The following is a 26,964-nucleotide window of genomic DNA, read 5'->3' on the forward strand; positions in this document are numbered from 1 at the left end:
GAGATCGAGAGGGAGAGGGGGGAAAAAAGAAGGGGGAAAAAAAAAAGAAGGGGCTATGGCGGATGGTGAGGAGCCGTAAGTACCACCGCGCCTGCCCGTTTCCCTTCCTTAATCCCTCCCCGCCGTCGCTGCCTGGAACAGGCTCCGGGATGGTGGCGGGGAGGAGCCCCCCCCCTTTCGCCTCTGTCCCCACCCACCGCCTTCGTGGTCGTGGCGGTGGAGCGAGGCTTGAGCCTGACCCGGTCGGCGACTGACCCTTCTTTTATTCTCTCTCGTTATAGGGAGAAGAAAAGAAGGAGGCTAGAGGAGCGGCGGCGGCTAGCGGGAGAGAGGCAGAGAGAGATGGGGTCAGTGCGGGCTAGGGCGGGGGGGGGGCGCCCAGGAGGAAGGGAGTCGGGGACGCGGGGCGGAGGTTGTTCGGAAGGGAGGCAGGAGCCCGGGTTGCCTTCACCACCACCGCCGCCGCCCTGGCTGTTTCGCAGAGCCCTTGGGACAAGCGTCTACTGCCCTGGAAAGGCCGGGGCGGCGGCAGCAGCAGTAATGCTGTTTATGGCATTCATGGACAGTCACTTGTCTGAAATGGTGGCTCAGGAATTCTGGGAGTTGAAGTCCACGAGTCATAAAAGAGCCAAGGTTGCCTATAGCAAGGGTAGGCAATCTCGGCTCTTTTATGACTCGTGGACTTCAACTCCCAGAATTCCTCAGTAGCTATGCTGACTGAGGAATTCTGGGAGTTGAAGTCCACGAGTCATAAAAGAGCCAGGTTGCCTATAGCAAGGGTAGGCAATCTCGGCTCTTTTATGACTCGTGGACTTCAACTCCCAGAATTCCTCAGTAGCTATGCTGACGGAGGAATTCTGGGAGTTGAAGTCCACGAGTCATAAAAGAGCCGAGGTTGCCTACCCTTGGTATATAGGGTCTCCTGCTTGAGCTAGGGGGTTGGACTACAATACCTCCGAGGTCTCTTCCAGCTCTATTCTGATTGATTGGTTGTAGGTGGAGACCCTAAACCTGTAGCGGTAATTTTATTTTATTTTTTTAAAGGCAACTTCAATTCCTGCAAAGTAGCTTCTAACTTTTTGTGTTTCAAGGCAAGCCGAGTAGAAAGGGAGGGAAAGAGAATTTGGGTGATTTTAAAAACATATTTATACTCACTGATATAATTAGCTAAAAGCTTGTTGTTTTTAAATGAAACTTAAATGTATTATCCAATTGGGGCAAGTTACGCAGACGCAAAATAGAGTATTGTAAAATTAGCAAATGAATCTAATGAATGTTCGTGAAGAAGGGTCTTTTTGAATCCCTTCCGACTTAATTTCAGCAGCAGCTTGTTCCGTTAGTACAGGCCACTTCATAGAATACAATTATGGTCAAATATTTCTGCAGAAAAACTTGGAAAGGACGCTTTGTGTACCTTTGCCTGTTCTCATAAGGAGTGGGAAATTTGAGTCATTGCTGCATTAGGCTTTGTATAAGTATACTGTGCAACTGGCAACAAGTGGAGTTGTTTCAATGCAGGACTAATATGTCATGTCCAAGAGAGAATACTATCAGATTGAAGAGATTAAAAATTGTAATGATTGTGGTAAGGAATGTGCCAAAACTTGTTGGGAAGAATTAAGCTATATGTAACATGAAAAAACTGATCACAAGAATCTGTTAATCAAAGATGTGAATTCCCTTGGTTTCTCCTCAGGAGATTACAGTTCTGTGAGAAAGTATTTATCCCCTTTTGGATTTTCTAAAATGTTTTATTTCTTAGTGACAGCTCCCAAATTGTCATCTACGAATAGACCTTGGACAGCGACAATTACCTTGGCAGTTACAACAGTAATGAAAGAGTAACTTTGCTGTCAATGCCTGTATTGATAACCTCTTTGGTGACTGTTCACCATTAGGCATTTAATATATGTTGTCCAGTGCCTGTCCTATTTTTTGCTGTCCCGTATTGGGGTTGTCTAAACAAGCAATCTGCCTGATCTGCTTTTTTTGCAGCACTTCCCTAAAAAGTGCTAACTGCAAATTAACAAGCTCAGCTGTGTGATCTTAACTGATTAGAACCCTCCTCTCTGCTGATTGACACTGACAAGATCCTAATCAATTTCATACTAAAGGCCTTTATTTGCTTCTCAGGTGGCTGGGAACTGGCAGCTGCACTTGTATTAGGCAAACAGCTGGAGCTAGCACATTCCTTTTGAAGTGCGTTCCCCATTGTGTGCCTTCTTATTGTGTTGTAGTCTCCCCCTCCCCTCATATAAACACTAATGTTAATTCCCTTTTTACTGATTATCACTGCACTGGGGTGATTATTCCAAAGGGTGAGGAAATGAGTAAAAGAAAACCACAGTCATGATCAGGTGGTTTTCCATTTAGTGACCACTTTGCTTAATGATAAAACTGCCTATCCCAATTGTGATTGCTAAATGAGGGCTATTTGTAGCTTTGTTATAGCAAGACCTGAAATGACAATCCTCATAAAAATCCTAATTTGACAATGTAAGACCCTGGTAATTATAGGAACCATTTGGTTTCCATTCTTAGATTGTACTGCTGATTATTGCATCTGAGGGGTTATTACTTTTTCACATCGGCACATATCTATATTAGATAACATTAAGAAATAAATGAATCAAGTACCTAACTTTGGTTTGATTTGTTTATTAAAACTCCCCATACACATCAGTAGGATCGACATGAAACATTGTTGACATTAAATGCCAAAAATGTGGAAAATCCAAAAATAGGAAAAAAATAGTTTTTCACAGAACTGTATCTCTAGATTATGCAACTTCAGATTGGGAAGAAGCCAATTAGGATGGAACCATTTCTCTTCTAATGGATTTCTATATGCAGGGAAGATTCAGAAGTATGGAATTATGTGAATTCAACACCACTCTAAACTGGATGTTGTCCTTCCTACTTCATTAAAAACTATGATTGAGAATTTCATTCACACACTTCAACCACATTTTTAATAAAGGGTACTTGTGCATCAACATTTTACAAACATTAAAAAAATTCAAAGTAAGGCTCTTAAACTTTGTCAAAAAAAAGTTATTTGCTAATAAATTAACTGCTAAAATATTAAGTGATACTCCTACAGAGATTAAAAGGGGATGGATGTCTCTTCATGATATTTTACATTGCCAGCACATAATGTAGAAAGAAAAGAATGATTAGCATTATTAGCAGTTAACTAATTTTATATTGAAGATAAACTGAACAAAGATAACTCTGGGTATGGTTACTCCCTAAATTTGTGAAGTGATTTTTAATTAGCATAATTTCCATCCCAATTTTATAGCTTTTGGCAGTATAAAGGGACCATAATAGCAGTCTTGAAATGAAATCTATCACATATCACCTATCACATAAAAAATAGACATACTATTTTGGCTTTTAAAATTAAAGGATACAAGTATTGTGGGAAAGGTTTAATACTTGGGTTACATGTCTTGGGAATGAAAGTTTTCCCAAACACAAAATCGTAAAAGTAATTTATTTAAAATAAAATAATGTAAAATATTTATTGGCTGCAAAATATAGTATTTCCCAATTTTATAAAATGTGTCCAGTGTTTCACATTTCAAACATTTTGAGCTTAATGCAGATTGTTCTGACCAGGTATGCAAGTATTTTTTGTATAGAGATGAGGACATTCCAGAAAATATTTTTTGTGCAAATAACACAGCATTTTTTAATATCCATAGCCTGCACAAGTCTTTTGACTGTATTAGATGTGAAAAAACTGTATATTTAGAGGAAATTAAAAGCTTCCATATGCAGGAGAAAATTATTTTCAATGGAATATTGGAAACAATATTGGACAATTTGCTATGTAACAGCAACAAAATCATGATTTCAAACTACACGAAGGGGAAAAATTTCCAATCCATATCTCTGATTCCAGACTTAAAGCAGCTTAGTTTTGTAAGGCTCAGATGGAACCATTTTGAGCTTGGAATGCTTCCAGAATAATCAGAACAACTCATATAAAGCTCTGATTCTATGATGGATAGTAAGTTGGAAATTGATTTTTATGAGCCTAAAACATTTCATATTTGGAATGTTTCCATATCTACATTAAGAACATCAGTTCCCAGGAATTGCCAGTTTCATGTTAATTTTTAACATTATGAAAGACTACCATTCTTATCTCTCCTTTCGGGAGATCCATATGAAAACTTTTACACCCCCCCAAGTGAAGCATAATTAAAAACTAATCACAGGATAGCAATACAATTGAAAAAAATATACTAGAGTACATGTCTAAATTTTAAATTATTTAAATTAGGTCTTTCAAAAGTATTTGGATTATTTATCAGATTTGAAAATGAATTATTCAAACAATTGATCATCAGATTGGATGGCCTGTATGCACCTATGTCAAATGCCCCAAGCTTAATTGAATTTTTTGTAAACAGGACCTGAGTAAGTAGATTTTTGCTTTTTTTCTTTTTAAATTCAAATATTTTCATATTTATCCTGAAAAGTTAAACTTGAACATTCAGTTTTTATGACTACATAACTTAATACTTAATTTAATTTTAACAGGATTTTTTTTAGTAAATCTACAATAAACAGGTATATGTTAATTGACCACAGTCATCATAGTCAATTTTTTTATAGCAGTGTACTTTATTTGCTTAATATTATCCAATGAAACTGATAATACCTAGTTCATTATGACTTGTATAGTACTAAACATATTTCAGCAGGTCAAAGGGAAAAGCTAAGCTTGGAGGGATCCTGTTTTTTTGTCTATTTGTGTGTGTTTTCATACGTTTTTTGCAGCTGAGTTTCTATGTTCTGTGCAGAATGGCTGTTGATGGTGGGTGTGGGGACAATGGAGACTGGGAAGGTCGCTGGAACCATGTCAAGAAGTTCCTCGAGCGATCTGGACCATTCACACACCCTGATTTCGAGCCAGGCACTCAAGTGAGAAATGGTTCTTTTAAATACAAGTATTGTGATGCAAACTATTGTGAATGCTTTTGTTTGTCACTCAGTAATGAAAGATGAGCAAGTCTGCAAACTTCTAAAAAATAACCAACTAATGTTCTATATGGTAAATTGTTTTGCAAAATGTGAAAAAAGATCATATCAGTACCAAAAATCTTTAAGAATAAAATCTTGGGACATTTGGCAGAGAAGAAGAAACTATGAAATTACAGAAGCTATATTGAAAAGAGTAAATATAATTTTAAATTGTTTATTTCAGTTTTGTCATATATATTACCAGTTTATAAATGCAGTTCTTAAAAATCTTGAATTATACACTCGAGATATTTAAACACACATTTAACTATAGGAAGATGGATAAAATGAATGGTTTTAACACTGAACCTTTAGCCTTCTGATTTAAGAAAAAATAGATTACTATGGAATTGTGTATTTCGTTTTTCCAACCACCTCATGGTATGTGTGCACACTTGCTGAATGTTTCTGGTCATCAAGATTTTTCTCTGCATCTGATCATTTTGATATTGATTAAAATAAATCTGAGAGTACTCATTAATTCTATTCCAAACCCTGATTAGTAAATGCACATATAATTTAAAGAATATAGTCTGAGAAAAATTAATCCTTACGTCAGTGGAATTCACTACTGAATATATAAGCATGTGTGTTCCTGTGTATTTTGTACGTGCACATAAATTAGAAAACATTGCTTTGCACACAGAGGGCAGCATTTAAAGACTATAATAAAAGTGTCATGATATACACCAATTAATTCAGAAATATGCAGTGTGATGTTAAATCCATTGATGTTACTTGTATTGCCATTAGATTCTTTGCATTATGTTTAAATATTTATTGCATGTAGAAGCATCAATGCAGGATTTTCTGTAGTAATTCTATACTGCCAGAAGGCAAATTATGATTTTCAGTGTATTGTGCAAGTTTTGGCTTTTTTAGGTATTTGTTTAATGCAATCATTTTTGTGAAAGTATTATGTTTTACTTTCAATAAATTGCTTGTTTTGGTTTTTTTACAGCCTCTTGATTTTCTCCTAAATACATGTAAAGTTCTAGTAATTGGAGCTGGAGGATTGGGATGTGAACTCCTGAAAAATCTGGTAATTTTTAAAATCTTTTTACATTTTACCCTATTCACTTATTTACTATGATTTTGCTTGGTCTTCTCTTGATTTATGCTGAGTGGATCGTGCCATATGGTTTGATGTGCATATACATAAAATACAAGAGTTTTCAGGCAAAAAGGTTTAAATAGCAGGCAGAAATTTTAAAAAATAAATTGGCAGGAATAGCCAACACTCCAGAAGATAGGCTTAAGATAAAGGAGGATCTTGACAGACTTGAACATTGGGCACTATGTAACAAAATGAAATTCAATGGTGAAAAAAGTAAGGTTCTACATTTAGGCAAGAAAAACCAAATGAACAGATATAGTACAGGTGGTACCTTGCTCAATAGTAGCAACTGTGAGAGGGATCTTGGGACTCCTAGTGGACAGTCACTTAAATATGAGCCAGCAGTGTGCTGCAGCTGCCAAAAAAGCCAACACAGTGCTAGGCTGCATTAACAGAGGGATACAATCAAGATCATGTGAAGTATTAATACCACTTTACAATGCCTTGGTAAGGCCACACTTGGAATACTGCATCCAGTTTTGGTCACCATGAGGTAAAAAAGATGTTGAGACTCTAGAAAGAGTACAGAGAAGAGCAACAAAGATGATCAGGAGACTTGAGGCTAAAACATATAAGGAACAGTTGCTGGGATTGGGTTTGTGTAGTTTAATGAAGAGAAGGGCGAGGGGTGACATGATAGCAGTGTTCCAATATCTCAGGGGCTGCTACAAAGAAGAGGGAGTCAAGCTATTCTCCAAAGCACCCGAAGGCAGGACAAGAAGCAATGGATGGAAACTAGTCAAGGAGGGAAGCAACCTAGAACTAAGGAGAAACTTCCTGACAGTTAGAACAATTAATCAGTGGAACAATCTGCCTCCAGAAGCTGTGAATGCTCCAACACTGGAAGTTTTTAAGAAGAGACTAGACAGCCATTTGTCTGAAATGGTATAGGGCCGTGGTGGTGAACCTATAACACGCGTGCCACAGGTGGCACGCAGAGCCCTCTATGTGGGCACATGCACTGTTACCCCAGTCCTAGGCCTTCAGCTGGGTTTTATAAAACCTTTTCACTTTAGGCCTCCACCACCGTGTGCAAAAAAAAAGATTCAATCAATCAATTTCAACTTCTCGCAGAAAAAAAAGATCTTGCAAAGTTGGAATTGATTGATTGAACTTTTTTAGTCCCACCCAGTCTGCCATGACCACCATAGCCATGCCCACCCAACACCTCACCCACCTAATGGGCCATGCCCACTCGGCACCCAATGATACATAAGTGGGTTTTGGGTTGCAGTCTGAGCACTCGGTCTCTAAAAGGTTTGCCATCACTGCTATAGGGTTTCCTGCCTGAGCAGAGGGTTGGACTAGATGACCTCCAAGGTGCCTTCCAACTTTTGGTTGTTGTTATTGTTGTTATTATTAAATTACAGAAAGAATAAATAAAACACATCCATCAGATTGTTCATATCTATGTAACCTTATAAAACAAAAATATGAGCATTTTTTTCAGAGGTCCACCCAGTTTATTTAAAATATTGGCAACTTTTGCAAAATAGTAACAAACGTTAATTTGTAAGGAAGAACTTAAAAGGATGAACTAGGTTGCCTTAGTTGCAATGAAGGCGAAATGAAAATTTTAAAATCTACCTGCAGACTTATAGGTCAAGTTGGTCATACTGGTTGGAATGAAATGAACTGCAGTTTTGCATGGACAAAAGAAAGGTATTTGGTTGTGTCATTAACTGACACAACTTTCATTTTAGTTAATTCATGCAAGAGGACACAACTGAAAAATAAGTTCTCATGAAAGTTACCCAGTTATACATCTCCATCCTGGCTGGATAGGTTATGCTGTGGTAGTGCTGACCAAGTGTTGGAAGCTGTGAATGTCTGAATGGGAATAAACTTAGTTGATTCAACCCTGGCAAGGTGGATTGGCTTTGAGTCTTCGCTGCCCCCCCTGCCCCCAAAAAACACCAAGGTCTGGTGATATGTCATTTTTGAGTTTGAATGGGATGGCACCCCCTTCTAGACTCAACAGCTTCTGCTCGATGACCAAGTGACAAGAATGGTTAGGGGGCTTTTGCATAGATCCATCTTCTCTGCTAATTGCTCCCTTTCCTTGTTGGGGAGTCCTTGCTCATGTCTTGGTTACTTCCTGTTTGGATTACTGCCATGCACTCTATGTGGGGCAGTCCTTGAAAACCACCCAGAGGCTACTACAGGTAATCTCACTTTAATTTAATTAATAATAATTTAATAATTTGATTTCTATACCGCCCTTCTCCCGAAGGACTCAGGGCGGTGAACAGGGCAATACACAATAAAAATCAAATACAAAAATTAAAAAACCATTAAAAACCAATTAAACATCATGCCCATAAAATCAATACATATTAAGTTAAAAACTAATTTTAAAAAACCCAACCCCACCCCGTCAGACCAGGCCAGCTTGTTCGAAAAAGAATGTTTTAAGATCGCGCCGGAAGGAGCGAAGGTCGGGGGCCATCCGGAGCTCAACCGGTAAGCTGTTCCAAAGGTCTGGCGCGCCCACAGAGAACGCTCTCCCCCTGGGGGTCGCCAATCGGCATTCTTTGATCGGCGGCACCCTGAGGAGGCCCTCTCTGTGGGAGCGCACTGGACGGAGGGACGTTGACGCCGGTCGCAGGTGTTGCCGTAGGTAATCCGGACCCATGCCATGAAGGGCTTTGTACGTCATAACTAACACCTTGAACCTCACCCGGAGAGCAACCGGTAGCCAATGCAGCTCGTGGAGCAGAGGTGTAACATGGGAGTATCGGGAAACTCCCAAGACAACTCGCGCGGCTGCATTCTGCACCAGCTGGAGTCTCCGGGTGGACCTCAAGGGCAGCCCCATGTAGAGAGCATTACAGTAGTCTAGACGAGAGGTCACGAGCGCATGAGTGACTGTGCGCAAGGCATCCCGGTCTAGATAGGGCCGCAACTGGCGCACCAGGCGAACCTGGGCAAAGGCCCCCCTAGTCACAGCTCCAATATGCTCTTCCAAAGAGAGCTGTGAATCTAGAAGGACCCCCAAGTTGCGAGCCCTATCTACGGGGGGTAATAGCTCACCCCCCATGGCCAATGATGGGATAATCGGAATTTCCCGGGATGCCGGCACGAACAGCCACTCAGTCTTGTCAGGGTTGAGTCGAAGCCTGTTCCTCCCCATCCAGACCCGGACCGCCTCCAGGCAACGGGACATCACGTCGAGGGCATCGCTGGGGTGGTTTGGGGTGGAAATAAAAAGTTGGGTATCATCAGCATATTGGTGATACCCAACTCAAAAACCACGAATGATCTCACCCAGCGGCTTCATATAGATGTTGAACAGGAGAGGCGAGAGAACCGATCCCTGAGGAACTCCACAAATGAGAGGTCTCAGGGTCGATCTCTGCCCCCCTGCCAACACCGACTGCGAACGTCCCAGGAGGTAAGAGGAGAACCACTGGAAAACCGTGCCTCCCACTCCTAACCCCCTGAGACGTCGCAGCAGGATACCATGGTCGATGGTATCAAAAGCCGCTGAGAGGTCTAAAAGGACTAGGACAGAGGAACAACCCCTGTCCCGAGCCCGCCAGAGATCATTCACCAGCGCGACCAATGCTGTCTCCGTGCTGTACCCGGGCCTGAAACCCAATTGGTACGGGTCTAGGTAGTCAGCTTCCTCCAAGAACAAAGGGAGCTGATGCGCCACCACGCTCTCAACAACCTTCACCAAAAACCGAAGGTTGGAGACCGGACGATAGTTGTTTAAAATTGCTGGGTCCAAGGCCGGCTTCTTGAGGAGGGGTCTCACCACCGCCTCCTTCAAGGCGGCGGGAAAACTACCCTGACTCAAAGAAGCAGTAATCACTGCCTGGAGCCAGCCTCGTGTCCCATCCCGGGCTGCATAAGTCAGCCAGGAGGGGCACGGGTCCAACAAACACGTGGTGGAGCTCAGCTTCCCCATGATCTTGTCCACTTCTTCAGGGGTCACAGGATCGAACTCTTCCCAGATTAAATCGACAAGACCGCCCGTATCCTCTTCGACAGACTCTGCCCAGTCGGAGTCCAAACCGGTCCGGATCCGAGCGATTTTGTCCGACAGAAATCGACTAAACTCCTCGGCTCGACCCTGCAAGGGTTCCTCCCTCACCTCCTGATTAAGGAGAGAGCGAGTCACCCTAAACAGGGCAGCCGGGCGATTCTCTGCGGACGCAATGAGGGTGGCAAAGTGGTTAGACCTAGCCACCCTCAATGCTGCGAGATAAGTTCTCGTAAACGACCTTAGTCGTAACCGGTCGGATTCGGATCGGCTGGACCTCCAACAGCTCTCTAGGCCCCGTCTCCGACGCTTCATCTCGCGGAGCTCCATGGAGAACCATGGGGCCCGTTGGGATCTGCGTCGGGTCAAGGGCCGCATGGGTACAACTTGGTCGAGTGCCTCTGTGGCTGCCCTTTCCCAGGCTTCCACCAGGGCATTGACCGAGCTGTGAGCAAAGGAGGCAGGTGGGGGCCCAAGCGCCGTTTGGAACCGCTCAGGGTCCATAAGGCGCCTAGGGCGGAACCATCTTGTTGGCTCAGCAACCCCACGACAGGGAGTGGCAAAACGGAAGACCATCCGCAGGAGATGATGATCGGTCCATGACAGGGGTAAATTAATTGGGGAACCCCCCCCCCAAGATCATCTAACCACCGTCCAGATAGAAAAACCAGATCGAGCGTGTGACCCCCTCCGTGAGTTGGGCCCAGAATAACCTGCTTCAGGTCCATGGCCGTCATGGAAGCCATGAACTCCCGAGCTAACTCAGATGATCCCCCCAGGGATGGTAGGTTGAAGTCACCCAAAACTATAAGTTTGGGGAACTCAACCACCAACCCTGAGAGGATATCGAGAAGCTCAGGCAGGGCTGCTGCCACGTGTCTAGGTGAAATATACACCAACAGCAAGCCCAACTGAGCTCTGGGACCACATCTCAGGAGGAGGGACTCACACCCGGCTATCTGGACTATGGTGGCCTCCCGCGGACATAAGGTCTCCCTCACAACAACTGCCACTCCACCGCCCCTACCTTGAGCCCTAGGCTGGTGCAGCACCCGGAAACCTGATGGGCTAAGATCAACCAGGGGGACCCCGCCCTCTGGGCCCAACCAGGTCTCCGTAATGCAAGCCAGGTCCGCATGCTCCTCCTCAATCAGATCGTGAATGAGAGGTGCTTTATTCATTACAGACCTGGCATTAAAATACACGAGCCTGAGCTCAGGTGGCTGCTCATCCTCGCTCCCGGTACCACGTGCTGAAATCAGAAATTCTGATACCAATTACCATAATGATGGTAATTGGTATCAGAATTTCCATCCCCAAGTGACGCAGCCATAATGGGCAACATCACATGACCTTCTTGCTCTAGCAATGGCAATCCCAGCAATTCCCATTACCATCACAAGCAGGATCGATGGGGAAAGCCAGCATGAAGTTGCAAGTCCCGGGTGTCTCACAAGCAGGTTAATAAGCTAATAGGCTGCTGTGGTGCAAACATGGCTGAGCAGGCATGGGGTGACTTCTCTCAGGTGTGGGAGGGAGAGCTGGAGGCAGCTATGGTGCTGTGTGAGTGGCATGCACTACGGAGTGCAGGCAGAGGCGTGTGAGCAGGTTGCCAAGCATCCAAATTGCTATTACCTGTCTGCAGGGTTGCTGAGATGGCTGGAATGTTGAGGGTTCCTCGCAAGTTGTAACTTCAAATTGTTACTGAATGAGTGGTCATTAACCAAGGACTACCTGTGCAGGTCCAGAACATAGCAGCGTATAACCTTGAGTGCACTAAATTCACCCATATTACGCTGCTGTAGCGTGAGCTGCTGTATCTCCCTGTTTCATTCCAGGTGCAATTCCAGGTGCTGGTTATCACCTTTGAAGCCTACATGACATGGGACCGGGTTTTTTTTTTTTTTTGGCAGCACCGTCTCTCCTTGAGGTTGTGTTCCCATCCCATAAAGCAGAAATACGTTCCATAGATTTTTTTTTATCAAATTTTAGCTGGGCAGACTTCGTAGGATGTGTGGCTTCAAATAAGAGCTGCCGAGTATGACATGTCCAGGTCCTTTATTATAAAGTGCAATACTGCCAAATATTGATATTTTTCAAAAGCAGCAAGTTCACAACAAAGAAAATAATATATATTTTTATAACCTTTTCTCTGCCTTTGCAGGCACTATCCGGTTTTAGACAGATTCATGTAATCGATATGGACACTATTGATGTATCTAATTTAAACAGGCAATTCTTGTTTCGGTAAGTTTTAAACGTAACCCTTCTCTTTGTGCATGAACTATATACTCAGACAATCCGTTAATTTCTGTATGACTTCTGATAGCAGAATTCAGTGAATCTGAATTCTTTTGCGCAAAGATCCATACCATTCCAACCTGATCTGTTGGACTTTTTAGATCATCTAGGGAAAAATTATGTCTCGTGCCCCACCATTAGCAAATAAATGGTGCCAAAGGAAGATTCCCCTGATTTTCAGGGGCAGCATCAATCCTCTGGAGAGTTTCCTTCTAGAGATCAGATTGACAGCAACCCTGAGGACACTTAGACAGATGTTTAAGGTGGAATTAACCTATTTGAAGCCATCTTTAATTGTATTGTTTGTGTTGGTCTTAGTTCACAGTTAGAAGTTTTATTTTACCCCTGTACTCTTACCATGAATGTTTTAAATTTCTATTGAGAATTGAACTGAAATTGAGTGCAAATTTAATAATAGCAATAATAAATTTAATTCTCTCTCTCCTAAAGTACATCATCACTATCTTTATCATTTTTTATCTGCCTTTTTCACAGTTTATTGTCTTATTAATTTGGGGGATATAAGAAGCATTTCAGTCAGGATAATTCTGTGAAGCTTTGCCTATCAGATATCAAAATAGCACTTTTGAGGAAATCTTGCTGTTTGTTATGTGAAGTTCCAATTCAATAAAACCTGTTCTGCTGGCAAGAAAAATATTTAGTGTATGCACCAGGCATCTAACAAAGCTTGCTTCTAACAACAGTTGTCTGTTTTGTTATCAAGCCATATCTGATCAATCCAGGTCAATTAATAGAGATGTATTTGGAAGCAAGAAACACTTTAATATGTAGTGAACTATATGGTTCTTCAGGTTTAGGAGGTTTAAAAAAAACACAGTGATATATATGTATATGCAGAACCTTCCAGTCTGCTTTGAACCATACTGATGTAAGGTTTGAAGGTTTGTTTCGGGAAAAGTAGAAGACCACCTTTGCAATAGGAAGATGAATATGATTTGCTGGAAGGTTTAAATGTACGAATTTCACCAGATGCTCTGTTCTCAGAACAATAAGTATTGTGAAGCACCTAATCACATTTTTCTGAGGTTAATCAGAAAAGATATAGAACTCTGTTTATACAACTCTATATCTTCTTAAAGTACTTGCAACTCCCTCACTTGTCTAAATCTCAGGAGATTTGGGAGACATCTCCTTCCCCAGGCAATTGGGAAAGTGTGGCATTTGCCTCTCCATTATCAGAGATCAGATTGGTTACCCTGTGGGAAGTAGGTGTTTGAAGAGATTTCATGTAATTGGGTCTCAGGATTTGGGTCAAAAGCCTGGGATAATGGGAGCAAGTAAAGTTACATTGATAGGAAATGCTTATTTAAATATATGATAATATTTAAGCCTTATTAAATTAGGTATATAATTAGTAGTTTATTGTTTAACCATATGGCCCAGACCAATTCTTGTTTATTTGGGGGAAATTTTGTCCCTCGCTTCTTGTTTTTTTTTGCTTACACATTTCAGATTCCTGACTAATGGTTTTGGAAAAACAAATGTCAGTCCCATGTAGTTTGTTGCAATTAAACTATTCTCAATTCCAGTGGTCTTCAAACTTGGCACTTTTAAAACTTGTGGACTTCAACTCCCAGAATTCCTCAGCCAGCGTGCTTGGTTGAGGAATTCTGGGAGTTGAAGTCCACAAGTCATAAAAGGGCCAAGTTTGAAGACCCCTGCTCATTTCCCTACTTTGTTGGTTTTATTCAAATCATAAACCTTTTCTTGATTGCACCAGTATTATTGATTACAGTATTATTATTGTAACAGAGGAATATTATAATGTTGCAATACCTCTGTTGACTATACCAGTATTATAAAGGTGTAAAATAAATAGGGTTTGTAAACTAGCACAATATTCTCCAAAACTGATTTGGCCTAATAACTGTATTTCAAAGGGGAAACTGAAATAATTCATTTAAAAATTGATTGCTGGGAAAGTGTGAATTTTCTGCCTTATCTTTGATTTTGCTTACTTTGAAGAGCTGACATCATTGTTGATACAGAATGCATTTTATTAGTGTGAGAAATTTAAATTTAATTCCCTAACGTGTGCTTTACTTTGCAGACCTAAAGATGTTGGACGTCCTAAGGCAGAAGTCGCTGCTGAGTTTCTCAATAGCCGCATTCCCAATTGTGCAGTTGTACCGTATCCTTCCATGAAGAAATACTGTATGTTGCTTGGGTTCTCTAAAAAAATTTTTTTTTTTTAAAAAAACCCACAGAATACTTTTAGAAGTGGATAGCTTCAGTCCTGTCTTTTCTTTATTGTTAGAGTCGTTCTGTGGCATTAAAAGGCAATGGTTGCTTTTAAAAGCTGCAAGGAATATTCATTCTACATACTGTATTTGTAGTGCTATAACAGGTAATTGCACCTTGGAATCTTCTTAACTAAACATTTACTCTGATATTATATGTACTTTACCTGTGAACATTACCTTTATTAGGATAGATTTTGTTTTGTAAAGCAACATACATTAATATTGCTGATGAAATATACAACAGCTAATGTTAATTTTTACCTGTCCACACTTATGTATTCTCATTAACATTTTTTAAGTAGTTCAGAGCCTTTCAGGAGTAGAAAACTATAAGAAAAACCACACTGAATAAACCCAAAGGCATATCTGTTCAAATCATTCTCCTAGAAAACGACAGATAGTCCTTGACTTATAACCACAACTAAGCCCAGAACTTGGTTTTAAGTTGTTGCAATCATTAAGCAGATCGTATGACCTGACTCAATTTTACAACTGTTTTTATTATGGTTGTTGAGTCACCACAGTCATTCAGCAAATCTAGACTATCCAATGGGCATTTTTGCCAATTTTTGTTGGAAAATGGTAAAAATGCTGCAAATTGTGGTCATTACAACAGATCATAAATGCAAAGTGGTTGCCAAGCACCTGAAATGCAATTATGTCATTGTGAGGGTGGCAGGCATAACTTTGATGGCAGGCTATGAGTAATTTATTAAAAGTCCATCATAAATTCAAACAGTCAGTAAGCAAGGACTATCTTTATGATAACCAGAATTCCTCAGAAGTGACCAAATTGATGCAATCTTGAAGAAAAATAGAACACTACAATGTTCTCCAAAACAGTAGTGTTTGCACATTCCTATATGTGTGTGTAAAGGGACGCGGTGGCTCAGTGGATTAGGACGCTGAGCTTGTCGATCAGGTCGGCAGTTTGGCGGGTCGAATCCCGAGTGCCGTGTAACAGAGTGAGCGCCTGCTACTCGTCCCAGCTTCTGCCAACCTAGCATTTCGAAAGCACGTAAAAATGCAAGTAGAAAAATAGAGACCACTCTGGTGGGAAGGTAACAGCGTTCCATGCGCCTTTGGCGTCTAGTCATGCCGGCCACATGACCACGGAGACGTCCTCTCACAAGCGCTGGCTCTTCGGCTTTGAAACAGAGATGAGCACCGGCCCCTAGAGTCGGAAACGACTAGCACGCATGTGCGGGGGAACCTTTACCTATATGTGTGTGTATATGAGAATGAGAGTTGATTTAGTCTATTGAACAAGGCACTGGAGTAGGACTGGATAAATTCTAATCCTCCGTTAGGTATAGAAGCCAATTGGATTTCATTGGAACAGAGACTATTTCTCAATCATAAGAAGGCAATGGCAAAACCCTTCCAAAAATGTTGCCCTCAAACCTGCATGGACTTGTCCATGATAGTTGCCAGGAATCAGTTCTGACTTAAATGCAAAACAGAGAGAATATTCCAGCAACTATTTGCCACAATATTGGCTTATATACTTTTAGAAACCCATTGATGAAACATGCACTGCCATCTGTTTTTGGCCAATTGTTGAAAATGGTTAGTTTATTCCATAAAAGCTTCTGCACTTCTTCAATTTAATTTTACATAATGTTTCAAATGCTTCAAATAAAAAACAGTTAATCAATTGGGGAGCTGTTTAAATCATTTAGTGTTAGTGTTAACTACTTGTTCTCTTTGTAAACTGTGACATTATTAATAGCCATTCTACAGTGACCAGATAATTGTTTAATTCCTTTACTGTGTGTTTTCAGACATTATAAAAAGATTCAGGATCTGGATGACAGTTTCTATAGACGTAAGTTGTTGTGCTGCAAAAATAGCAATTCCTGTTTTTTCAAGTAAGATGATAATCTTTTCCTTAAGAAAGAAGAGAATTCTCAACTCATACACTGTAATTATAGCTAATTGTGTTGGAATAAAGGAATGATTATATTTGATTTCTTTTAGAGTTTCATATAATTGTATGTGGTTTGGATTCAATAATTGCAAGAAGATGGATAAATGGCATGTTGGTAAGTATTTTTATTAAAATTTGTTTTGTTTTTTTACAAAATATGGATACTAGAATTCTGTAATACGAGAATAAATGTTTCATTTTTAGTTCTGATATAAAATATATGATGACAACATTCTTTTTAGGTATATGATCATGCACATTCTTTTCATAAATTTCTGTGCTTTTAGTCTTGGGTTAATATTCAAAATCCACATAAGTGATTCACAAGATTATGGCTTAGATGTACTACAATGAGTTTCACATTGATTTTGATAGAACTTCAATAAAACTTTGTTTTCCCTTCTTCTGAATATAAGAATATTTTTTTCTAATTAAGAAAACAGATATATGAAATTAGAATTTGAAAAATTGGTTTAACATATAATTGACTCAGTTGTATTTTCCACCAACACCAATTTATTATTATAGTTGATAGGTTCTAATGCAGAGGTCCCCAACCTTTTGGGCACCAGGGACCAGTTCCATGGAGAGAGGTTTTTCCACAGACCTGAGGGTGCGTGGTTTTGTATGCTGCTTGAACCTTGCAGATGGGGCTTTCTTTGTTTGTGCAGCCCAGTTGCTGGCATGCTGCAGCCTGGTACTAGTCCACAGACCTGGGGTTGGGGACCCTTGTTCTAATGAGCTGGTTCTTTACTGCAGCTATTGATAACACATGCTTTTCATTTGCAATACAGAAATTAGACTAGCATTCCCTTGCAGCCAAGGATTATATTGCATATATAAACTATATCAATACATGCTTAATTTGCACCAATAATTTGAGGACCCAGATTGTTGGGGACAATATGCTGACTCTGTAAACTGCTTAGAGAGCGCTATAAAACACTATGAAGTGGTATATAAGTCTAAGTGCTATTGCTATACAGTACACACAGACTCAAGGTACTTAACTGAAATGAGACATAATAATTTCCTCTTAAGTTTGAAAGTTGGATTGTTATAATTCTGTTACACTCTGTGGACCAGAAATGGCCACTGCTGTTAATCCTATAGTTTATCTTGCTGAATTATACATTTTGTTGCTGAGAGAAAGAAGGAAGGAACCTAATACAATACATTCTATTTTGTTCCCTAGATTTCCCTTTTAAACTATGAAGATGGGGTGATAGATCCAACTTCTATTATACCTTTGATTGATGGAGGAACAGAAGGTTTTAAAGGAAATGCACGTGTGATTATTCCAGGCATGACAGCTTGTATTGAATGTACACTTGAACTTTACCCACCACAGGTAACTGAAAAACAGTCATCTTTTTTAAAAACAGTCATTCTTTTAAACCTCTTGCAAAATCCAGCTTGATTCCTCTGTTTATTTTTTCCAGGTAAATTTTCCCATGTGTACAATTGCTTCAATGCCTCGTCTACCAGAACATTGTATCGAGTATGTTAGAATATTGCAGTGGCCCAGGGAACAACCTTTTGGCGGTAAATGAATAAACTCTTTAAAAATGAAATAGTAATTTACAGAATATCTCTTGCCTTGTCTGATACAGTTAAGATCATGGTAAACCTGCTTCATTCTATTGTAATTTTTCTGATTTGGAAAAAAATAAATCCTTTAAAATTTATTCAAATTACTGGTACACTGTAATGGTGTCTGCCCATTATGGTTGTTAAGTCTTGATATTTGTAAAATGGGTCACGCACATGACTGATCTGATTTTATGACCTTTTTTGAGATGGTTGTTACGTGAATGCCAATATCATTGAGCAAAACCTATTTTTCACTATAGTTGTTTTTTTTGCTGAAAACCAGAAGTAAATGATGAGGGAAGGGGTTGGCAGAAATGTAAATATCATGGTTATATGAATACATGACACTATAAAGAGCGCCTGAAATGTCACATCAATTCAGGGAGGGCATTGGGGTGGGGTCTGTCATAACTTTGAATGGTTGCACATTGTTCAAAGGATATAGTTTTAATGTAAGATAAATTACAGATAATGAAAATAGTATAAACAAAATGCTTTATCTATTCCATTGCAGAAGGTGTTTTCGTAGATGGAGATGACCCAGAACATATACAATGGATTTTTGAAAAATCTATAGAGAGGGCATCACAGTTTAATATTAAAGGTCTAACATATAGGCTTACACAAGGTAAGACTCAGCAAGAGCTCTTTGGTCAACTTTGTATTTTTATTCTGATGATTAACTTTTTATACTCAGTTGTGGCTCGGGATGGGCTGGCTGTGTTTATTCGCAAGCTGTGCAAATACTCTGTTGTGACCCACAGAATGGACAAGGCTGACATTATAGAACCCATGTTTTCACAGTAAAATATGCCCTTCTCCAAAGTTCAAAAAAGTCTGAAAGTGTTAACTCTGGTCAGTTATTTTTATTTTCTATTTATTTATTAAATTTGTTTGCTGCCCTTCCCGTTACGAACAGCACCACCCATGCTCTTGTGATCCCAGGTAGGGCAGAGTCAGAAAGTCTCTTACCAAGGCAGAATAGTTTCCCATTCCTTAATCTGAGGACCCAGATTGTTGGGGGCAATAAGCTGACTTTGTAATAATGCCGCTTGGCGGGGGCTGAAAGCCCTAATAAGCAGGCATATACATAGAATGAAGGCTACTGCTAAGCTTGTAAGCCTCCCTGAGTCTTCGGAGAAGGGCGGGATATAAATGGAATTAAAATAAATAAAATAAAATAAAACTGCAGCTGTTAATTCTAAAGATACTCTGCTTGGAGTTATTGTTAGTCGCTAAATTAGTCCACAGGTGGACAATGCGTTTTATTTCTGTTTTCTGTAAAAAAAGAAAATAACATGGTGTATTCCCCAAATGCAGGAGTTGTAAAGCGGATCATTCCAGCAGTAGCATCTACAAATGCTGTAATTGCAGGTATAGTACTATCAGAAATCAACTTCTTCTTTGTGTTTAACAATAATGCTATGGATTCCAGATGAAAACAGGGTCAGTTTCTGATGATTTTTCTCTCTATACAAGACCAGCCTAAACAGATCAGAAAATGAATTTTATGGCACACACTTAACAGAATAACAGAACAACCTATATGTATCCTGAAAAGGAAGTTCATGCCAAGGTGAAAGGGGCTTACTGCCAGTAAACTGCAGTGAAATGAATTGGGTTTATCTCTCAATAAATAAATTTAGAGTTGAGCTGAGAACAGTTGGGTAGAAATGTAGTCTTTAGAATGTTATATTTCAGCAATTATATATACAAACTAGATTTAGGGAACATAGGGTTAAAAATCCTGGCTGTGTTTAGTTTAATATATAACTTGGTACTAAAATTCCCTTTTCAATTAGAATCATGAAATGTATGGGGGGAAATGCTGATAATCCATCACTACAAAAAATGGGGGAAGGGGAAGCTAGGAGGGGTTGCTTTGGGGGGGGTGGGCTTGTTTTATGGAAAAACTTTACAAAGTAGGTCTGGCTTTCCCTGATTTTGCTAGCTTTCTAGAAGATGTTTGTGAAAACGAAGCTCTTCTTGAAGTCTTTTAAGTAGTTAAAATTGACCCATTGAAAGTTATGTATTACTGGGATATAGTTTAGTAACTGCCTTGAACAGCGATGATGCAGTCATCACAATGATCAAAAAGTAATTTTGTGACCTTTGCAGCATTTTTCTCTGTTTCACATGTTCACCATTGCAGTCATTATGTGTTGTCCTATGCCTGGTCCTTTCTCCCCTCACCCCGTTTGCAGGATGAGGAGCTTGCTTAAACATCTCTTCATGAGCTGTTTTCTCTGCAGTACAATTCTTCCCTCCAAAGTGCTAAATGCAAATTAACAGCTCTGTGACTTTAATTAGAACCCTCCCACTTGCTCCTTCTGCTGCCTGATACTGACAAGATTCTATAATTAGTTTTATTGTTTGCCTCCTTAAGTAGCTATGGGCTTACTGCAAGTGCACTAGGCAAACAGTGGCATTAGCAGATTGCTTTTGTTCTATATTCCCCATTGTGTAATTGCTTACTCTAGTAATCCTTTACTCACCAAAGGGTGTAAATAGAAGCATTAGTTTCCTTTTTGCCATTGTTGGGTGAACATTCCAAAGCGGGGGGGGGGGGGGGGGGGAGGAAGGAAAGCTATAAGATTTGCCCATTAAATGGCTTCCTTGTGAGTCAAGTTCCAGAAACTTTCCCTGCCCATGCTTAGTACGTAACTTTATTTAAATAAAATCTAACTTTCTTAAATATAAACATATCAAACTTTCAGGATTATTTAAGCACAACTAAAATTCTTATGTTTCTAGGTTGTTATAAACAGTATGCTTTACCTGTAATTTTCCCTTTTAAATATTTAATTTTTTTTATTTCTAGCTATATGCGCCACTGAAGTATTTAAAATAGCCACAAGGTAACTTAATATTTTTGTGAGCTAGCTGCTTATAAACCCTGAGCAAGCTTCCTGCTTATATACTAATAGATGTTTTCTTGCAGTGCATACATGCCTCTGAACAACTATTTGGTGTTCAATGATGTTGATGGTCTTTATACATACACGTTTGAAGCTGAAAAGAAGGTTAGTATTGCTACATACAATTTTCTTACCTTTGTTTGATTTTGATCTTCAGTTACTTTATTCTCAAGTACTGTACCCAGAAACTCAAATTTTTTTAACTATCCTAATTCAAATTTTGTATTAATCTGTCTTGTTGGCTGTTTTTTTATTGGAAAGGGCATGTTAGATGATGATAAGAACTCATCTGTTAAGGTTACTAAAGAGAATATGATGTGTGTCCTGACCTAGAGTTGCCATTGGTATGGTAATGCTTATATCGTACTTATTCCAATGCTGGAGAAAATTAGCATATTTTAATAGATGCTTCAATTGAATTTTGTTCAAAAGCTGCAAGTACTCTTAAGTCATTGAAATCGCAGAATCAGCATACTTTGTCATTTGACATATATACAAGAAGCTGGTTATGCTTTTATGCTCCCCCCCATTATTAAATAAAGCAATTAGATTGGAATAATAAAAGGCTATAAATAGTATCCTCTGATGAGCTTCAATGAGTAGAAGTGGTTTCCATTAGTAGAAGGAAAGAGCATAATTTCCTTCTTGCAGCCACCTACATGTCCTTTTCTGATTGATATGCTTGTAATTTTTTGGACTCTTGACCAAAGATTCTAGTTCTTCATTGTCTGTTGCTTAGCCACAGGTGGAGCACATGACCAGGCATTCACAGATTTCTTTTAGAACAGGTTTATCCTCTTTAGCAGTGCTTTTTTTGTAAAAGAAAAAGGTGCCGGAACTCAAACATGTCATACAACCCACCTTGGCTACCCTACAAGGTTTCATCCAAAAAAGGTGCCGGAACTCCGTTCTGAGTGTTCTATGAGAAAAAAAGCCCTGCTCTTTAGGTTTGAATGCCTGTTCTGCGTACATGTATTTAGAATAAAAAAGAAAAAAAGCTCGGCTGATATTCCTTTTTCACTCACATTGATGCTAAAGTTCACATACATCTGTTCAATAGCAATATTTCATTTGTAGGCTACGCAGCAATAACAACCTTTATAAGGAGCAAAAATACTCAGTAATACCTGTTACGGAAATTAGCAGTTCTTGTGTACTCTTATATGTTGAAGCAAATAGCATTGCTTTTGATTCCCCGTTAGAAAAGCTTGATCCAGCTGTATGCAAGCATAATTACAATAGTACAGGAGGAGGCTAAGCTATGACTAAAAATAGTTTTGCAAGTACAGGTAATCCCTGAGTTGTGAGCGTTCTCTTAGTGAACATTCGAAGTTATGCGATAAGCACCTCCTAGGGTGCTTATTGCACCGCGGCAGTCGTTCACTCTTACAAATGACTGCAGTGGGCACTGCAACATTTATCCTGGCTATTCCCTCCCTCCCACCCCCCTTGGGTCTCCCTAGACCTGGGGTAGGCAACCTTGGCTCTTTTATGACTCGACTTCAACTCCCAGAATTCCTGAGTCAGCATGGCTGGCTCAGGAATTCTGGGAGTTGAAGTCCACGAGTCATAAAAAAGCCAAGGTTGCCTACCCCTGCCGTAGACACTAGGCCTGAGGATACTCATCTTGTGAAGATCGAGAGATCCTTTGCTTTCTTGGTTGCTCCAGGCCTTTGGTGCGTTCACAGAGAATGGAGGCCTAAAGATCATGCGAGATCAGTGGCGTGAGATGTCATGTGACTGATCTCGTGTGATCTCATGGTAGTTTAGGCCCATTCTCTGCAACAGAGAATGGAACGGAAGCGGGGGAGTTCTGACAGATATAAGGCTTGGCTTCAGTAGAAGGGACTAATTGATTAGAGCCGTAGCGGCGAACCTATGGCATGCGTGCCACAGGTGGCACACAGAGCCCTCTTTGTAGGCACGCGTGTTGTTGCCCCAGTCCTAGGCCTTCAGCTGGTTTTTATAAAACCTTTTCACTTTAGGCTTCCACCGCCGTGTGCAAAAAAACCAACAACGTTCAATCAATCAATCAATTTCAATTTCTCGTGGGGAAAAAAAAGATCTCGTAAAGTTGGAATTGATTGATTGAACTTTTTAGTCCCACCCAGTCTGCCATTACCACCGAAGCCATGCCCCCTAATAGGCCACGCCCACCCAGCACCCGAGGATACATAAGTGGGTTTTGGGTTGCAGTTTGGGCACTCGGGGTCTAAAAGGTTTGCCATCACTGAATTAGAGTTTTATTGTTTGGGGAAGGTAGTTAGTGCTGGATCGTTCAGATTTAAAAGTGCTCCTCATCTATTCCTTTCTTTTGGAAACATTATTGCCCTCACCATAGAATTCTAGCCTTTTTTATTTTATTACTACTTTTTTAAAAAATGATATCAGATGTTTCATTTGTTGCTTTCCAGGAGAATTGTCTGGCTTGTAGTCAACTTCCTCAAAATATAGAATTTTCTCCATCAGCTAAACTACAGGAAGTCTTGGATTATTTAACTAATAGTGCTTCATTGTAAGTATTGGATACTTATTTATAAATTTGTAAATAATATTAGAGTCTAAAAATGTAGGTTCAGTAAATCATGGAGATACCTGTTTTAAAATTTTGATTAGTTGTCTTGATTTTTTTTCCTGTACAGACAAATGAAATCTCCTGCAATAACTGCTACAGTATATGGAAAAAATAAAACACTTTATTTACAGGTAAATAATATATATTTGTGATTCATTTTAGCACTCACATTTGTGCAGATTTAAGTAAAAATCAGTATGCGTGTTTGTGGACCTAGGTAAAATAATAAAATGCATGTTGTATATTTTTTCTCCTTCTGCAGTCAGTAGCTTCAATTGAAGAACGAACAAGGCCAAACCTTTCAAAGACTTTAAAAGGTAATCTTTAATAGTTAACAATTAAATCATGTTGGGACATGCCGCTAAATTTTGAAAAAGTATGTGCACTGCTTGATGCCTATTCATCTGGTATGCAATAGGTGTCAGAAAATGTTTCTAAAAATTGCTTTAGGCAAATATGGCATACGGTATTGGCATCTAATAAAGCACAGTGGCATCCACTTCCACATTAAAATAATTTTCTTCAAAGCTTACAGGTGTTGAAACAGCAATATAAGCCAGGTATATAACACTATTAGAATGTATACACACACAAAGTGATAAAAAATGACAGGTAGGAGTTCTGTGGGCCATCATTCATCTTAGTGGGATTCCTATTATATAACTGCATAGTGGAAAGAAAAGTGAAGTGATGGAGTAAAGAAATGAACATTGTCAGCTCAGCATCATTTTTGCTGTGTCATTGCAGCAATGAACAGATTGAAAGAACTATTGACAATATTTGAGTAAATCATATATTTTAATTTAATTTAATTTAATTTATTAATATTTCTATACCGCCCTTCTCCCGGAGGACTCAGGGCGGTGTACAGGGCAAGAATAAAACACAGAAATTTACAAAAACTAAAAGATAATTAAATGCATGCCCGATTAAAATACAATTGATACATAGTAAAAACCCCAATAAAAATGATAAAAACCCCACCAATCCCCCCTCAGGCCAGGCCGGCTTGCTCGAACAAGTATGTTTTCAGATCGCGGCGAAAGGAGCGCAGATCGGGCGCCGTCCGGAGCTCAACCGGTAACTGGTTCCATAGCTCCGGGGCGCCCACAGAGAAGGATCTCCCCCTGGGGGCCACCAGTCGGCATTCTCTGACCGGTGGCACCCTGAGGAGGCCCTCTCTGTGGGAACGCACAGGGCGCAGGGAGCTTGATGCCGGCAGCAGATGTTCCCTGAGGTACTCCGGCCCCATGCCATGGAGGGCTTTGAACACCATTACTAGCACCTTGAATTTTGCATAAAACCATCAATGACCAGCAGCTTTACAAATAATAGGTATGTCAAATTTCTATATAATCAATTGCTTTTGAGTTGCTTATGCAGCACTTAAGTTTTTCTTATTTTCAGTGACAAGAATTTACCTACCACTTTTGTTAAAAAGGCAAAAACAAGAGTTGGTCCATTTAGAGTCAATAGCTTGTGCCAACTGTAACAAAAAATCAAAAGAATTTTAAAATAAAACTGATAATTTTATAATGATGTTTTGGTATATGTTACACAGGTAGTCCTTGATTTACCATCATTCATTTAGTGACCTTTCAGAAAGTACTACGGCACTGAAAAAAAGTGACATGACCAGTTTTCACACTTGAGATGGTTGCACCATCCACATGGCCATGTGATAAAAACTGAGTGCTTGGGAAATGTCGTTATTTATGACAGTTGCACTCTCCCAGGGTCACGTGATCACCGTTTGTAATCTTCCCAGCTGGCTTCCGACAAGTAAAGACAGTGGGGGAAGCCAATTTGCCAAATGACTGCGTGATTCAACAACTGCAGTGATTCACTTAACAACTGTGGCAAAAATCTCGTAAAATGGGGCAAAACTCCTTTACCTTACTTGACAACAGAAATTATGAGCTCAGTTGTGGCTGTAATTCGAGGGTTACCAGTACACAAATAATTCTGAACGAACCTAATTATACATATTTTATAGAGTAACAGAAGCTTTATATCTGCTCTATTTCAGATTTCTCCAAATGTGTTTTTGTTCCATCAAAAATTCAGATTTATTTGCTTTGTTTCAATTTTGGAAATATATCTCTATATAGAAATGACTTTTAAATATTATGCTTTTAACATTGCAGAACTGGGCCTCGTTGATGGTCAAGAGCTTGCAGTTGCGGATGTCACCACACCGCAAACTGTACTTTTCAGACTTCAATTTACTACTTGATACGAATACAGGTGATATAAAGAGGCACTGGAAAACATCTCGACTACTTACGTACAGGGGGAAGAAAGCTGAGTTATCCTGACATAATCTCTATTTATATAAGTATTGTTGGAAGTTTAAATAAATTGCTCTTATTTTAGAACTACTCTTGCAAACCAATATTTGGTTGATGTTACTTGTGTAAAAAGCTCATAATGAACAGAAAGCTGTTGTATAGTAATTTTATTCAATTTGTAATCTCATAATGCCAACATTCTTCTCTACATGAATCTGAAGGCCAGTGGATTCATTCTTAAAGCACCCATGAATTCTGGATGCACACAAGAGTACAGTGGACAGAGATTCAAACTACATTGTAATATAATTTAGTTCAGACATCGTTTCATAAAGCAGCCTATTTCTCACTTTAGTTAATGCCTTGATTGAATTGTCAGTTATACATACTGCCAAATTTAGATTCCCCCCCCCCCCCGCAAACTGAGTGAAAGATTGTACACAGGTACCGCACCATCTATGGATGAAAATTAAATTTGTATATTGGCAAATATTAGTACTATGCATGGTGTTGCCCACTGATATCCAGTATTGGTGTTTCACTATTAGACTTAATAAATATTAATAAATATTATCTAAAATTAACCTATTTTGTTAATTTATGCGGGTACTACGAGGTTGAGAATTGCAGAATGAATGTAAATTTTAATGATTGTTTTAAAACAAAAGCCATCACTAAACATAAGATACCAGTCAAGAAGGAACTACCGGTAGTAGTGGAATAATTACACTGAGCTAGATCTAATACTCTCACTAAATCCCGCTGTCAATGTGTGACATTGTAATTGGCTTTTCTTCCTGTCCTCTAAAACAGGGGTCTTCAAACTTGGCCCTTTTATGACTTGTGGACTTCAACTCCCAGAATTCCTCAGCCACCATGCCTGGCTGAGGAATTCTGGGAGTTGAAGTCCACAAGTCATAAAAGGGCCAAGTTTGAAGACCCCTGCGACT

The 26,964-nt window shown here is 39.7% G+C and overlaps 1 protein-coding gene across 4 annotated transcripts; it reads left to right on the forward strand.

Annotated features, from left to right (window-relative positions):
• UBA3 (ubiquitin like modifier activating enzyme 3) lies at window positions 1–26,104 on the forward strand. Of its 4 annotated transcripts, none has more exons than XM_081320748.1 (18): window positions 1–75; window positions 282–347; window positions 4,818–4,938; window positions 5,999–6,079; window positions 12,307–12,389; window positions 14,515–14,595; window positions 16,492–16,535; window positions 16,688–16,752; window positions 17,833–17,988; window positions 18,080–18,182; window positions 18,745–18,858; window positions 19,551–19,604; window positions 21,052–21,088; window positions 21,172–21,253; window positions 23,563–23,663; window positions 23,791–23,854; window positions 23,986–24,040; window positions 25,871–26,104. In XM_081320748.1, exons 1-18 carry the CDS (start codon window positions 56–58, stop codon window positions 25,957–25,959), a joined length of 1,416 nt encoding a protein of 471 aa, XP_081176874.1. In that variant the 5' UTR covers window positions 1–55; the 3' UTR covers window positions 25,960–26,104. The 4 variants fall into 4 exon arrangements, with proteins under 4 accessions (XP_081176874.1, XP_081176875.1, XP_081176876.1 ...); XM_081320751.1 differs by having other exon boundaries at window positions 47–75; window positions 4,795–4,938; XM_081320749.1 differs by lacking the exon at window positions 16,688–16,752 and having other exon boundaries at window positions 14,515–14,618.
• Window positions 26,105–26,964: the final 860 nt, after the last annotated feature.

The sequence above is a fragment of the Vipera berus genome (assembly GCF_964194415.1).
Source record: "Vipera berus genome assembly, chromosome: 2".
Classification (NCBI taxonomy): domain Eukaryota; kingdom Metazoa; phylum Chordata; class Lepidosauria; order Squamata; family Viperidae; genus Vipera; species Vipera berus.

What these genes read in the sequence shown, in the direction of transcription:
- UBA3 (XM_081320748.1), top strand. Translation starts at nt 56, where the DNA reads ATGGCGGATGGTGAGGAGCC. An exon ending in GTGAACTCCTGAAAAATCTG is followed by an intron (nt 6,080 to 12,306) that starts GTAATTTTTAAA and finishes CTGCCTTTGCAG; the next exon opens with GCACTATCCGGTTTTAGACA. An exon ending in AACAGGCAATTCTTGTTTCG is followed by an intron (nt 12,390 to 14,514) that starts GTAAGTTTTAAA and finishes TTTACTTTGCAG; the next exon opens with ACCTAAAGATGTTGGACGTC.